Here is a 15244-nt window from a genome sequence, read left to right on the forward strand (position 1 = left end):
ATGCCGAGCAGATTTACTAGATCCCCATTTAACTCTTACAATGGGAAAACAGGTCCCGTAGAACATGTAAGCCATTACATCCGGATGATGTCCTTGCACAGTCATAACGATGCATTGATATGTAAGGTATTTCCTTCAAGTTTTAGGCCCACCACTTTGAGGTGTTTCAATGGGTTGAGGAAGGGCTCAATTCATAGTTTTGTTGAGCTAATTCAAGATTTCGGGGTCCGGTTTATGACTTGTAACTGGGTGCTGCAACTAATGGATGCACTGCTGTCTATGAAGATGGGTGCCGGGGAAACCCTTCGCAACTACACTAGCCGGTACTGGGAACTGTACAATGAGATTGATGGGGGTAATGAAAAAATCACAGCAAGCAATTTTCGATTGGGATTGCCCGAGGATTCCGAACTACGAGACTTGTTGACAAGGAGGCCTCCCGAGGATATGAGGCAGTTGATGAGGCGTATCAAAGAGTATAGAAGGTTCGAGGATGACCGACAACAGAACAAATTCAAGGCTCCGATCACAAGTCAGCCTCAGCAAAGGGGTTCTCAGTCAAAGCCCCAAAAGGATTTGAGGATCTAGGAACCGAGTGCACAGGTAAAGGAAGTGAACGTGACATTCAAGGAGTCGGTGCAAGGATCATGGATTGAATTAAGAATGAACCACACTTTCAATGGCCAAACAAGATGGGGAGTGACCCGCCCAGAAGAAATTAGAACTTGTACTATACTTACCATAAAGATAAGGGGCATACCACTGAACAATGCAGGGTGTTAAAAGATCATTTAGAGTAGTTGGTGAGGGCAGGGTATTTGAAAGAGTTTGTGGTGGACCCAAGAAATCAGAAGGCCGGGCAGGGTACCCGACCTTGAGGGAATCCTCTTCCACCCCCATTAGGAGTGGTAGAGGTCATATATGCAGCTTCAAGGGGTACCCTGGTGACCAAGAGAAGAGGGGTACTGGCTATGGTTCTGGTAGAAAGTTGTTCAGACGAGCAGCCCTCTGAGAAGAAGTTGAAGTTCACTCGAAAGCCCATTGCCTTCAATGAAGACGACCCGGAAGGAACGATCCAACCGTAAGACGATGCTTTGGTGGTCACAACCTATATAAACGATTTTATAGTAAAGAGGGTGTTGGTAGACCAGGGAAGTGGCGTCGAAGTGATGTATCTCGACCTGTTCAGGAGGCTTGGCTAGAAGAATAAGGACCTGTCTAAGTACGACACACCCTTGGTGGGGTTTAATGGCCGGATGGTAATCCCAAAGGGGCAGATTTTACTCCCTGTAAACATGGAAGGCAAGGAAGTCATGGTGACCTTTATAGTGAAGAATTCGTTTTCCCCATATACGGCGATTCTTGGAAAGCCATGGATTCATGCAATGAGGGCAATTCCCTCTACCCTGCACGTTAAGGTCAACTTTCGCACTGAGCATGGTATTGTCATAGTAAGGGGCAACCAGCAAGTGGCCAGGCAATGTTTGGTGGCAGCTATTAACCGGGAGATTAAACAAAGGGAATCAGCAGAGGGGGTTCCCTTATAGCAATTAAAGGAACCCCAAAGGGGATTGAGGGCTAGCTGCCCCAAGGACTTAATAAAAGTGAAGATACTACTAGACCAAGATAAGAGTTTTTAGATAGGAGTAGGTATGAAGGATGAAGATAGAGTGCATATGCTGTTATTGCTCATACAAAACATGGATGTGTTTGCTTAGAGCCCGTACGAAGTTTCCGGAGTGGACCCCAAATTTATAGTTCACAAGCTTAATGTAGATCCATTATTTCCTCCTAAGAAGCAGAAGCCGAGGAGGTCGACCAAGGAGCATGTTGAGGCAATCAAGCAAGAAGTCTAGAAGTTGAAAGAAGCGAAGGCAATAAAGGATGTTTTCTTTCCAAAATGGATTGCAAATACCGTGGTAGTGAAAAAGAAAAATGGGAAATAGAGGGTTTGTATAGATTTTACTTATTTGAACTGGGCATGTCCGAAAGACCCCTTTCTTATGCCAAAGATTGATCAGCTGGTAGATGCTACGTACGGGCACCCGAGGATGAGTTTTCTAGATGCTTTCTAGGGTTATCACCGAATTGCCCTGACTACTGAGGATCAGGAAAGATAGTGTTTATTTCCCCCGATGCCAATTACCACTATACCGTGATGCCGTTTGGTCTAAAGAATATTGGAGCCACTTATCAATGAATGATGACGAGGATGTTCAAGGATATAACTAGGCATACAGTGGAAGTATATATTGATGCTATGGTGGTTAAAAGCAAACTAGAAAAGGGGCACATTGGTGATCTTAAGGAAGTGTTCGAAGTGCTCTGGCGGCATAAGCTGCGCCTCAATGCAGACAAGTTCATTTTTAGAGTGGGGGCTGGCAAGTTCCTTAGGTATATAATCCACTTACCGAGGGATAAAGGTCAATCCCGATTAGATTAAAGTTGTAGAGCGCCTCAAGTTGCAAAGTAATTCGAAGGAGGTCCAGGTGTTGAGGGCATGCTAGCCGCCCTGAACTGGTTCATTTCCAAGTTTGCAAACCGATGCCATCCATTTTATTAGCTTCTGAAGAAATGGAAGAGATTCCATTGGAATGAAGAATGTGAATAGGCTTTTCAGGATTTAAAAGATTACTTAGTACGGGCACCTATGCTGTCAGCCCCAAAGCCCAATGAGGATTTATTCATATATCTTTCGGTATCCGAGCATCCCATGAGTGCCATACTATTAAAGGATCAAGGTGTGCAGCAGCCCATATATTATGTTAGCAAAACTTTGGTCGATGCCGAGACGAGGTATTTGCCCCTAGAGAAGTTGGTGTTAGCACTAGTACATGCTACCAAGAAGTTGCCCCATTATTTTCAAGCCCATACCGTTTATGTATTGACCGAATATCCCTTACAGTCATTATTGAAGAGGTCCGATTTCATAAGCAGGATAGCCAAGTGGGGGACTCGGCTGGGTTCTTTTGACATTAGGTATAGATCTAGGAATTTAGTGAAGGGTTAGGTTCTCGCTGATTTTGTTGCAGAGTTTTCCCCAAGGAAGGAGATGGAGGTGGTTTGTCATGTAGAGGTTCACCTGTGGAAGGTGTTTGTGGATGGCGTATCTAGCGCAATGGGGGCTGGGGCAAGAATTGTCATCATTACCTTAGAATGGATAAGATTGGAACATTCTTTTATGTTAGGTTTTAAGGCTTCTAACAGTGAAGCCGAGTATGAAGCCTTGCTTGCCGGATTGAGAGCTATTTTTGATCTGGGTGCTCGGGAAGTTAAGGTTTACTCGGATTCTTAGTTAGTGGTTAATCAAGTGCAGGGTAGTTTTGAAGCTAGGGATCCCTGAATGATGAAGTACTTGCGATTGGTAAGGCAGATTATGAACCAATTTCTCAAGGCAAAGATGGTTCAAGTGGCTAAAGGACAGAACCGACATGTCGACTCTCTAGCCACTTTGGCGTCATCATTGACCAAAGAGGTACCTCAGTTAATCAAAGTGGAGCTGGTGGCGGAGCCGAGTATTAATGCAGTGTTAGGTGTTTCAATGGTAGCAATATTTGAGCCATGTTGGATGGATCCGATCATTGACTTTTTGGCTAAGGATCGAGTGCTCGTAGGCTGAAAAAGAAGTAGGCAGGGTACGTAAGGTAGCTGCTCGGTACTGGTTATCGACAGACCGTAAGTTGTACCAAAGGTCTTTCGAGGGGCCATATCTTCAATGCTTGTGTCCCAATAAGGTTAATGAGCTCTTGACTAAACTCCATGAAGGGGTGTGCAACAGTCATGTTAGGGGACGCTCATTGGCCTACCAAGCAATGACCTAAGGATTTTGGTGGCCACAAATGCACAAGGATGATGCCAAATACGTATGGAAGTGCGAGCAATATCAAAAGCATGCCTTGTTGATCCATCAACCTGCAGGAAGTTTGAATCCTATCAGTAGCCCATGGCCCTTTATGCAATGGGGGCTGGACATTGTTGGTCCGTTCCCTCGAGCTACAGGAAATTGCAGGTTTGTTCTAGTGGCCATGGACTACGACACTAAGTGGGCAGAGGTTGAGACATTGGCTAATATTTGGGATGTAGATGTCAAAAAGTTTATGTGGAGAAACATAGTAACAAGATTTGGAGTACCAGAGTCCCTAGTATTTGATAACGGGTTGCAATTTGATAGTAAAGCCTTCCACAAGTTCTGTAGCGATCTTGGTATCAAGAGCAAGTATTCTACCCTGGCATATCCGCAAAGTAACATCCAAACTGAGGCCACTAACAAAGCAATTGTAAACGGATTAAAGCAAATATTTGAGGGAATTAAAGGTAGGTGGGCCGAGGAACTGCCCAACATTTTGTGGGCATACCAGACGACTTCCAGAAGGTCCATGGGAGAAACTCCATTTTCTTTAACATACGGAACGGAAGCAGTCATATCGGCTGAGGTAAATTTATGCAGCGCTCGGGTTTCAGGATTTTTCCCCACCGAGAATGATGAATTAATGGTGAAGCAACTGGACCTGTTAAAGGAATGCCAATCAGCAACCATACGACTAGTTGAGTGTCAACAGAAACTTACCTAGTGGTACAACAGGGATGTGAAGAGGAGGGAATTTAGCACTGGATACTTGGTGCTACGGAAAGTAGTAGGAAACACAAGAGACGTCAGTGCAGGAAAGTTAGCCCCGACCTAGGAAGGGTCGTATAGGATTACTGCCATTGTTGGAGCAGGAGCATACTATCTGGAAGATTTGGATGCAAGACCACTTCCCCAGCCATGGAATGTACACAATTTGAAAAAGTTTTACAACTAACCGTTGGAATGTAGTAACTCGGGTTGAGTACAATGTAATATGTGAACAATGTATATGCATGCATGTGTATTCACGCTCTTGGCATCATCATTATTGATTTGTCAACTAGTTAAGGACAAAAACCCGTTCTTGGTCCGATCCTTATCACCGGACAGGTGGAAACCTAATCTCTATTTTTTCTAAGGACAAAATTTTGTCCCAGGTCCGATCCCTATCACCAGACAGGTAGAAACCTAATCTCTATTTTTTCTAAGGATAGAAATTTGTTCCGAGTTCAATCCCTATCACCGGACAGGTAGAAACCTAATCTCTATTTTTTCTACGGACAGAAACTTGTTCCTAGTCCAATCCCTATCATTGGACAAGTGGAAACCTAATCTCTATTTTTTCTAAGGACAAAAACCTGTTCCCGTTCCAATCCCTATCACCGGACAGGTGGAAACCTAATATCTAATTATATAAGGGCAAAAACATGTTCCTGGTTTTACCCCTATCACCGGATCCCTACATCCATTTAATCCAAGGGCAAAAGCCTTTCTAACCTAGATTGCTGATCCAAAAAAAAAAAAAAAAAAAAGAGTTGAGGGGTGGGGGGGAAGAGGAGAGTTTAAAACTGCCTTCTCTGCTCAAACATGGTATGGATATTCTCAGCATTAAAAGCTCGATCTAATGGCTCAGTCAGGTAGCTTTAATCGGTTGAACAACACAAGAAAACTCTGTTCAGGGACAACATATAGGAAACCAAGATCTGCGCCTTTGACATAAGGACCAATGCCCTACATAAAAACACAACGAAGAAAACACAGCTGAACATTTTTGTCATAGTTAGAAATTTTGTACTGAGAAGAAATGCTAGCACAACAATTTCATTACCTTGCCATTTAGTTGGAGAAGTTCTCCATCAACCCATTGTGGATTTCGGAACCCAAATTCTGCTATCCTTCCTTGACCCTTGAAACTTGCAACCTGGTCAAATAAGCATTTAGAATCAGTTGCGTGTCTGAAAGGTCCAAGGTGAACAGATTTTGTGCAGCCTAAAGAGAGGGGTATATGCAATGATACACGTCACAAATGCATTTCCGTAGCACCAAATACATGGTTGAGGATCTCTAGTGCTTGGTTTCAGAATCAATGAGAATCAAGTACATATCATTGCAGATGCATGCATGCATGCACGTGTGTGCACATACACAGAGAGAGAGAGAGAGAGAGAGAGAGAGAGAGAGCTATCTAATTGCAAGTATAATTACCACTCCTAATTCATCTGGATACATCCCACGGTTGGACGAGCGATTTCCTCTCCCAATTTTAGCACGAAATGTCACCTAGACACACAAAAACTACAAAGCTAGTATTATAATATCCTTTACTGTGTTTATATGGGCAATTGCATACAAAAACCAAGCCAGCATAACCATATAACCATCAAGAAATTTAAAGCCACAAACCTGGCCAGCAGGTACGTTAAGATCCCCAGTTAGCTTCACTGCCTCTACATATTCGAAAAACTCCATATCTGAAGACTTGTCTTCATCATCCCCACCATTCCACTGACCATATTTACGCTGCAACTGTACCACCTCAGTGCCATAAGGGCCAAATGCACCAACATACAGGCCTACACTTCAACAAGCCAGTTACAGCAACGAAAGATGTGCTTTAATTGAATTTCAAGGGCAACAAAGAAAGAAAGAAAGAAAATGGATAAATGTAAAGTCACCTGAAAAAGGGTCTAAATCTCCTCTGGAAGTAGTAATCCGATTAAAAGTTGTATACTCCGATAATATGCTGCGCTTTTGTGCTTGACTAACAGCAAGTTTGACAATTTCACGCACATTTCTGGAAACCTAAAATTAAGTTAAGAATTAGTATACTTACTGTCAGTGAAAACATACCATTGCATTCTTACTGTCAGTGAAAACATACCATTGCAACCAAAAGTAACGTAGAGCAAAAACTTTGGGGGGGGGGGGGGGATAAACCTATCCAAAAGGCAAAATTACAGTGTTTTTATTAATTTAATGGAATTTCAGTGTTTCCTTTTGATTTCAATCTGGACCAAAAAAATGCACCAACATGCGGACAACCTCAATTACAACCAATGAAGGCATTTTCTTAATTTAAAACACATACTTACGATGCATAACAAGAAATCATCCAAACTAAGTCTTCCCAATATTTATGAGTACTAAATAAATGCTTCTCAATATCCTATTATGTTCCAATCTAGTATCCTTTATAACAAGAAGAGTATTCAACAAACATAATGTCCACATCTCAATTACTATAAAACTCCCTAAATCTCAACCTTACCTTTGGAGAAATTTTGTCAGCACTCCAAAAGGCCTTGGCAACATCAGAAGGCATAAGTTCTGAGACACCTTGAGCTGCTAGAGCAGCCACTTTGACTCTGGACACTTTACTTTCTCCATTATCATGATCTAAGCTTCTCCCAGGGATATGTAGCACAAAAGAATCTCTCTCCATATCTTTAATTTCGGCAGGAAGACGTACATACTCATCCTTGCTAGGAGTATCATCACTGTTATGAACAACCCCACCAATAAAAAGTTTCATATCCAAATCCTTCTCATCTTCTGAGGCATCACTACCTCCTCCTACGGTGACCTCATCAGGCTGAATCTCATCCAAATTACCAACTTCATCTTCAGGATTCTCAGTAGATCCTGCCTTCTCATTGCCTTCTTGCATCAACTGCTTCACAGAGTCACTGTCCTTTATCACTTCCTCAGCAACATTAACATTCATGACTTTAACTTTCAATCCTGGAATTTTTTCCTTAAGAAAATTTATCACACTTTTAATTCCCTCCTCAGTCACTCCCTCAGTGTTAGTTCCCTTGTCCTCAGTTCTCTCTGCCTTTACTTCATTTTCCTGAACATCTACTACAGATTCATTCTCCACTTCAGAAGTAGAAGGGTCTTTTGTCAGTTTGGATGCTGGACTGGAATTTGTTGAATTTCCTTTGGCTCGTTGCAAGCATACCACCTGTCAACAGACAATAATATATCAGAAGCATTTCACATAAACTGCAATCAAATTTGGAGAACCTGACATATCCGAAGGAAGAACCCCCACTGAAGAATGTCAGTAGACTAACAAATCTGATTTGGGTGAAATCCAGCCTGGATGCTATATATGATACTCATCAGTGGAAAGTCTTTAAATAATGCCAAGTCAGTTTGAGGCCAAATCAACATTCTAATCCTGACATGGATGCAGTCCTCAACAGGTAGCACTCAAGAGTAATTATAGAAATTACAAGTGGACTTGATACAATAAAATAAAAGAAGGAAATTACAACAATGATCATGGCTGTTAGTCCCATAAGCCTTTGTTTTTTATAAGTAATAAAAATATATTAAAAAGAAGAGGGGTGTCACCTGAGTATACAGGAAGTATACATCAAGGGAAAAAAACAAATCAAGTGCATAAAGTACAAAAGTCCATGAAACCATGGACTGAAGAAAAAGAACGAAAGCCTAACACTGTAACCCAATCCAGAAGAATCTTAAAGAAGAAGAGTTTAAGATCTAAAACTGATCTCTCTAAATCCTCAAAATGCCAGTTATTCCTCTCCCTCCAAATGCATCACATCAAACACTGGGGCACAGCCATTCAAATAGCAGAATTCCGATGCCTCCCAAACTTTCCTTGCCAACAAGCCAACAGCTCCACCACTGTTTTCGACATAACCCAATAAATGCCAAACAGAGTAAACACCGTAGGCCATAAATCAAAAGCAATATAGCAATGGATGAGGAGGTGGTCATCTGATTCCCCATTTCTTTTACACATACAACACTAATCCAAAATCAAAATCAGCCGTATCCTAAGATTATCAATAGTCAAAATATTCCTCAAAGCTGCAGTCCACACAAAATAAGCAACTCTAAAGGGGACCTTAGACTTCCAAACAGTCTTCCAAGGGAAAGACTTATCGAAACTTTTTGTCAGCACCTGGTAATAAGAATGAACAGCAAAACCTCTTCCCATAGCAGGTTTCCAACACATCTTATTGTCCCCAACTCCTTTCAAAGAAGCTCCATAAATTCTAGACATTAAATTGTAGAAGGATTCAAATTCCCAATCTTCGATGTATCTTTTAAAAGTTAGATCCCAAAAAAAACACCATTTGGGAACTTCATCAAATCAGCCACATATGCCTCCTTATTTCAACTTAAAGAAAAAAATCTTGGATAGAGCACACACAAAGAAGTGTCCCCACACCAAATATCCTGCCAAAATCTAACAGTAAACCCAGCCCCAACCTCAAATTGGATGTGACGAACAAAAGATGGCCAACCACGACTAATAGATTTCCACAAACTCACTCCATGAGGGCCAATAACGGGAAGAGAGCACCAACATCCCCCTTCACAACCATATTTTGCCCCATAAGCCTTTGTTGAACCATTGACCCAAATTTTCAAATCACACATCCAACATATGAGAATTGCATTGCAGTTGACCAAAGGGGAAAAATAGCAGGCAAATACATATAATGAATAGGGTTTATAAGAACAATATTGAATTTGTACCAGAGGGGCTTCCAAATCAGTTGCTTATATTGATCTTGTGAACTGCAACTTGATCAGTTGTATGTATATGAATGGAGAAAGCGTAAAGATAAACTATTTCTGATCAGCCCGTTCAAGACTTGGTAGTTGCAAGTAGTACCCCAGACCTACGAGAACTCTTAACTTTGAGACAAATCAAATTATTAACACGGTACACTGTCTCAGAGCTCATTGGAATTGTATAAGTGTTTTTAACAACAATGCACAAGCACATGCAATCAAACACACTCAAAAAACAAGAAATGAGAAGGGATTTTGGGGCGTGTGGTTAGGTAAGGTTCAGAATCATCCCAAGTTTCATGACTGTGTGTCTGAAATGCCTGATCTAGGTCAAAACTCAGCACTACCAGAGCCAAATCAAACTATAACACATAATCTAGCCATCCCCAGGTCATCTTCCACAATCTTGAAATTTAACCATGATTGAATACAATATAAGTGATAATCTAATAGGAGCATCTGTAAATCACCTGCATGACATATGTCTCATCAGTGTCTTTTACCACAAAAATTTCAAATAATGGAGTTCCAGGAGCTGCAGTCACCAACTGCCTGCAACAATCAATAGATAAGACATCAAAAAAATGAGAGAGAGAGAGAGAGAGAGAGAGGGAAGAGAGAGGAAATACGAATCTTACCTTGGACTAAAACTCCTGCATACAAATCTGCCCACACCGGGAGTTATGCGTATTATTCTCCCAAAGGGATCATCTGAATCTTTTGAGTAGCCCACCCACCAACCTACCTACATATATAGAGATAATGGTTTAGAGTAGACTAACAAACTCTTCATCCACAGAAAAGACCCATCCTGCCATCAGGATTTGAATAGAAAATCAAACAGAATGACAGCATAGTTATTAAGGCTGATTAAGACTGATTGAAACCATCCAAGGAAATATCTTTATATGTAAGGATGTGCTTGGCAACAAAGTTTCATTGGTTAGTATAGACATTACCATCTTCCAAGCCATCCATTTATCAAAAAAGGAGTCACATAAATGGAGTTCCATATATCACAAGTAAACAAAACAGCTTTATAGAAGTGAGTTCAAACAGCTCTATGCCAGAGGCCCACTTATCAGGTAATTATTGAAGAAAGTAGGAAGATCACAGAACTCTATTAAGTTGAACAACAATCCCTAACTGGAGACTAATCCATGTTCTCCACTAACTAAAAGAGATAAAACTCAGTGTTCAACGTTATGACAGTTCAAAAGAATTTTCAAAAACATGTTGAAACACTTCAAATTAAATTCACTCTCCCACAAAAACAAATATAGTAAGAGTCACACATGTATTCTCATCATGTTAATTTTTGTATCAGTTTCTTTTATGTCTAACTTTCTTTCAAAAATTCTTTCTCTAACATAGTTGGATCACAACTGATGCCATCCCATTGTTCTAAAATGGTGGCGAGTCCCAACAAAATAAATAAATGCAGAGAAACATGAATTCAATCAATACAAGATGCTCATATTCCCATTAAAACTAATCTCTTCTTGATAATAACCTCTTTTCACCTTCTACTTTTTAATTAGTTACTTGAAATTAAAATGAATAAGAAAAGACAAAGACAATGCTATTGAGGGCAAGGAAGATAATAACAGTAAAGGGGAACTGCAAACCAGGTTACCAGAACTGGAATAGGGTGACTATTGAATATAAATAGAATAGCCAATAGTTGCTAAGATTACCAGTCCACTTCCTGTGTACCTACACAACCTTGAAGCATCATGGTAACGCTCTTCATCAACTGCATGCTGCAAATAAACAATATATCAGATCAATTGCCAAACTATGACATGTGCAGGTCCGCAAATCTGGTGAATCAAGTGTTGAGCTGACCTTCAGCTGAGACATGATTTCAGCAACACTGTCCTTGGATGTAGCTTCGGCAATAGCCATTTTCAACTTTGCAGCTTCTTGGAAGTCTTCCTTCTCAATTGCATCTTCAAGTTGAAACTACAAAGCATGGCATCCCATCAGAACTAAAAAAACACAGAAACTTGTAAATACCTATCTAACATTGAGTAATCTTTTCATTTTCATGGCATAAGGGGAAAACTATGGTTCAGTTATTAGAGTTTTACCAGCGGACCCTCTTTGATTGGTCTCGATGTTGGGGTATCACGGATTTTTCTACCATTTTGGATTTTCTTTCATCTATTAGAATAGATTAGGGGCTGCTTCTGTCTTTTTGTTCCTTTTTTCCTTTGTTCACTACCGTGAATTCTTTGTGTTTCTCTTGCTATTCTGTTATTAATAATATTCTCTTCTTACTAATCAAAAAAAAAAATTTCATGGCATGATTTCAACCTGAGACTTGAGAGCTACAATTACCATCACTCAAGCCAAAACCTAAGGGCGCTTGCTTTAAGTATAATACTTACCAAAAAAGGAAAAAGAGAAATTTTAACCATCATGAGTAAGTTCATCATCTGAGTTATGCTAAATTTTGAAATGTTACTTATCATTCTAGCATATCGTTTGGTATAATGAAATAAAAGGTTGTACTTAGTGCAAAAGCTTCCACTTTTTGTGGGGTTTGGGAGAGGTAATTGGTAGGCAGCCTTCCCCCCCCCCCCCCCCCCCCCCCTCGACATGTTTTTTTTTGGTGGAAGGCACTTGCCATCACACCAAGGCCTGACCTCTATAACTTAAATGTACTAAGCAAATCTAAGCTTTTGATTTGCAAACCGACAAGCATTCGCAGCTTAGTTGACAGTGCAAACATGACACAGGCTCTGTAGTTCTCCAAAATAAATCTTGACACCATTATAGATAGGTGGTCTTAAGGCCATTATGCAGTAGAATATTCCAAGTTGCCAGCCATTTAGTAGCGACTTGAAACTTTCCTGATATATGGCAAAGTTAATTAGAAAAACATCTATTCCATCTCAGTTTTGAGCTTCCAAAATGGTGGCATGTGATCCACTAGTCCATAATTTCATAATATTGGTTCCCATGTCCGGATTATTCTTTGGTGCCATGGGACTCAGAAAGTCACTCCACTCTTAAAAGTCACTACATTTCCTCACACTTTCCACAAGAAAATAAAGATGTGAAGCACAACCAAAAGGGGACAAGAAGGACAAAAAAAAAAGTGGCGGAAAGTAGCAACTTTTGTGCAATGTGACACTTTTGAGCAGCTGTACCAAACTCCCAATGACATTAAAGTCTCACTCTTTACATTCCAGGAAACGCACATAATTTCAATTCCCAAGTTTCTCAAGCTAATTATAGCAACTGAAATCAGGAACTTCTTAACAAAACCAATTCCAAGTTAAATTGTTAAAGTTTCTCAGTTTAACCTTTTAAAACTATATTCAATTCCAAAACTTCACACCCCATAAGATATCTACTTGGGTCATGTTTCTATGAACTTAATAAGCAATCACAACCATGAAATTTCACTGAATTTAGCAACTGGGCAGACCATATTAGAAACCCACTTCCAAAATATCATAAACAAATTAAAAAAAAAAAAAAAAAAACTCAGCTTTATCTCTGACACAAAGAGAGAGGAAAGGGGGTACCTTTAGAACAGAGGCAAAGCTCTCAGCTTGTTCAATCTCGGAGAAATGGCGGTTCCATCGGTTCCAATCCCATTCCAAAGAAGAACTGGTATTGGTGTTGTTACTGTTACTGCCATTAGAGCAACGGAAGCTGGAGTTCTTGCGGGTCGTATTGTTAAAAGAAGCGTTCTTGGTCTGAACAGAGTAGCCCCAGCTCCAACCCACAACGAAACTCAGATGGGTTTTTGATTTCACAGATGAAAAATGTGAGAAACACAAGCTTGGCCTCAATTGGGACATTGGGATTCCTTGTCCCACGCCCCATGTATTAGCCACCGACATATCACTTTCTCTCTCTAATGTTTGTGAGTCTGTGACTGTGTCTGTGTTTTTTAAGATTGGGGTGTGCTTGAATTTCAATCTGTTGAAAATAATGGTGTTTTGGTTTGTAAGGGAGAGAGGGGCTTTGATTATAAGGATAGGATGGTGGGGATAAGCTAAGCCCAGGTCGAAGAAAGAAAGAATATCCAAAGCCCTCAGATCCTATGATATTTGGATCTGTGGGCTCCATTTTGATTTGTCTGTCTCTTGATGATGAGGTCGATTGTGGTGGGTTGGGTTCCTTCACCAACTTCTAACCCGCGTGGCCACGTCAATATATGATAGGTTATCTCGAACGTACACCTAGTCTTACACACGTCAAATTATTATAGAAATAATCCATTGGAAGTAGATAGCTTTAAGATGATGACAAGAGGCTGTAAATTCAGGATCTTGTAAATGTCATGTGATCTTAAGAATCTTTAGTACATTAAGCCAATGTTAAGAACACAAATTTATGTTCAAAACCAAATTATGTGACATTGTCTGCTTTCATTTATGAGGATAGTTAGTACCTTGTGGTTCCTCACGTGCTAGACGCATAAAGGAATGCTATCAACTAGGGCACTATTGGCCACTAACCATTCACTCAATGGCTGCTTAGGTTAAAATTTTCCTTCATTGTTGTAATTAGAATAATAACAAAATAAAAAAAGTTGTTTAGAGAAAATTTAAGCACAATTTTATGGATGTTACATCTTTAGTATAAATTAAACAATCAAAGATAAATGTTACATCTTTAGTTTACATTAACCTAAATGACTGTGCAATTAGTATTACCCTAACTTTCTCATGGTCATGGATCGATTAATAAGGTTCAGGTCCATAAACAGTGACAATTCGCCTATAAAAAGACACCTATCGTTTTAACTTACAACTTGAGCAAGTTCCTTTTTCCAAATCATTGCCAATGAGTCACTTGCTCATACTTCTAGTTGGAAGTTTGTAGTTTTATGTGCTATTTTCACTTTTTTATGGGAATTCTTAAAGTTATGAACGAGATTCAAATGAGGAAAGATTTATAGAAGATACCTAGGCACCCATAGACAAGGAAAGGCATAGTAAGCGATGAAACACTTTGAGGAGTTGAAATTAAGCGGAGATCCAACAATTCTTGTATAGGTCAACTTGCGTCATTTTTGACTTTGTAATTCCAATAATTATCTCATGTGTCCATTTCATGGAGTGAGCTTCTCATAGTATATGAGTCACACCTATGGGACTCAAGTAGTTAATGAATTACTCCATGTAACAAATGCAAGTTATACCCCATCTTGTAGTTCTTTTTATTATTCACATATATTTAAATTATATGTTTTATTTAGCAATTTAAATATGTGAGTAAAATTTAAAAGCGGTGTGGGGATGATTTTAATTGTCAAGTTGGAAGAATTTTCTTAATTCTTCACAATTATTGATTATGAAATTTATTTCATAGTAATAATAAATTGATTTATTTTAAGATTTGACCTTAAAAGTAGAAACCTCATGTGGGAGAAGTAGAGATCTCATGTGAGAGACTATGAGGTTCCGCCATATACAGTACTTTATTAGGATAGTTTTACATTCAGCCTTCTGCATAAACTTCTTCCCACTGTATTCCAAACAACGTGCTGATGTTGTAAATTAGCCAAACAACTCAAATCTTTAATATGTCTTTATTCCTTTAAATGTTTTAGATAGATTTAATGATTTACTTTTCAGGTTACTTTTTCCTACACAAGAACTAAGTTTAATGTAGAATTGCAAGAGTCAGATTCAATGAATTCAGAAATATGATTATTTGTCTCTACATATTTGTCCAATCAAACATAAATAGCAACCTCCTTTAGAGTTATCCTTCAAGATATAAGTTCATTGCAGAATTGCAAGAGCTAGGTTCAATGAATTATGTAAAAAAAAGATTATTTTTGTCTCTACACATTTTTCCAATCAAGCATAA

General features: G+C 39.6%; 2 protein-coding genes across 3 annotated transcripts; one reads left to right on the top strand and one right to left on the bottom strand.

Moving 5' to 3' along the window:
• Window positions 1–588, top strand: LOC111983103 (uncharacterized). Its single transcript, XM_024014765.2, has one exon. It carries the CDS (start codon window positions 1–3, stop codon window positions 586–588), a length of 588 nt encoding a protein of 195 aa, XP_023870533.2.
• Window positions 589–5365: 4777 nt separating this feature from the next.
• LOC112040928 (protein EXECUTER 2, chloroplastic) lies at window positions 5366–13475 on the bottom strand. Of its 2 annotated transcripts, XM_024073855.2 has the most exons (11): window positions 12943–13470; window positions 11252–11368; window positions 11101–11166; window positions 10042–10148; window positions 9874–9955; window positions 7116–7811; window positions 6523–6649; window positions 6251–6420; window positions 6053–6127; window positions 5676–5768; window positions 5366–5578 (listed from the first exon to the last, which is right to left on the bottom strand). In XM_024073855.2, exons 1-11 carry the CDS (start codon window positions 13261–13263, stop codon window positions 5477–5479), a joined length of 1956 nt encoding a protein of 651 aa, XP_023929623.2. In that variant the 5' UTR covers window positions 13264–13470; the 3' UTR covers window positions 5366–5476. The 2 variants fall into 2 exon arrangements, 1 of the variants encoding a protein (XP_023929623.2); XR_002886117.2 differs by lacking the exon at window positions 5366–5578 and having other exon boundaries at window positions 5752–5768; window positions 6053–6142; window positions 12943–13475.
• Window positions 13476–15244: the final 1769 nt, after the last annotated feature.

The sequence above is a fragment of the Quercus suber genome, unplaced genomic scaffold (genome assembly GCF_002906115.3).
Source record: "Quercus suber isolate HL8 unplaced genomic scaffold, Cork oak 2.0 scaffold_161, whole genome shotgun sequence".
In the NCBI taxonomy this organism is placed as follows: domain Eukaryota; kingdom Viridiplantae; phylum Streptophyta; class Magnoliopsida; order Fagales; family Fagaceae; genus Quercus; species Quercus suber.

Coding starts and splice junctions, on each gene's coding strand:
- LOC112040928 (XM_024073855.2), bottom strand. CDS start 13,263: ATGTCGGTGGCTAATACATGGGGCGTGGGACAAGGAATCCCAATGTCC. Junction 6,421..6,522: donor AGATTTAGACCCTTTTTCAG/GTGACTTTACAT, acceptor GTTGAAGTGTAG/GCCTGTATGTTGGTGCATTT. Junction 5,769..6,052: donor ATCCAGATGAATTAGGAGTG/GTAATTATACTT, acceptor TTATTTGACCAG/GTTGCAAGTTTCAAGGGTCA.
- LOC111983103 (XM_024014765.2), top strand. CDS start 1: ATGCCGAGCAGATTTACTAGATCCCCATTTAACTCTTACAATGGGAAA.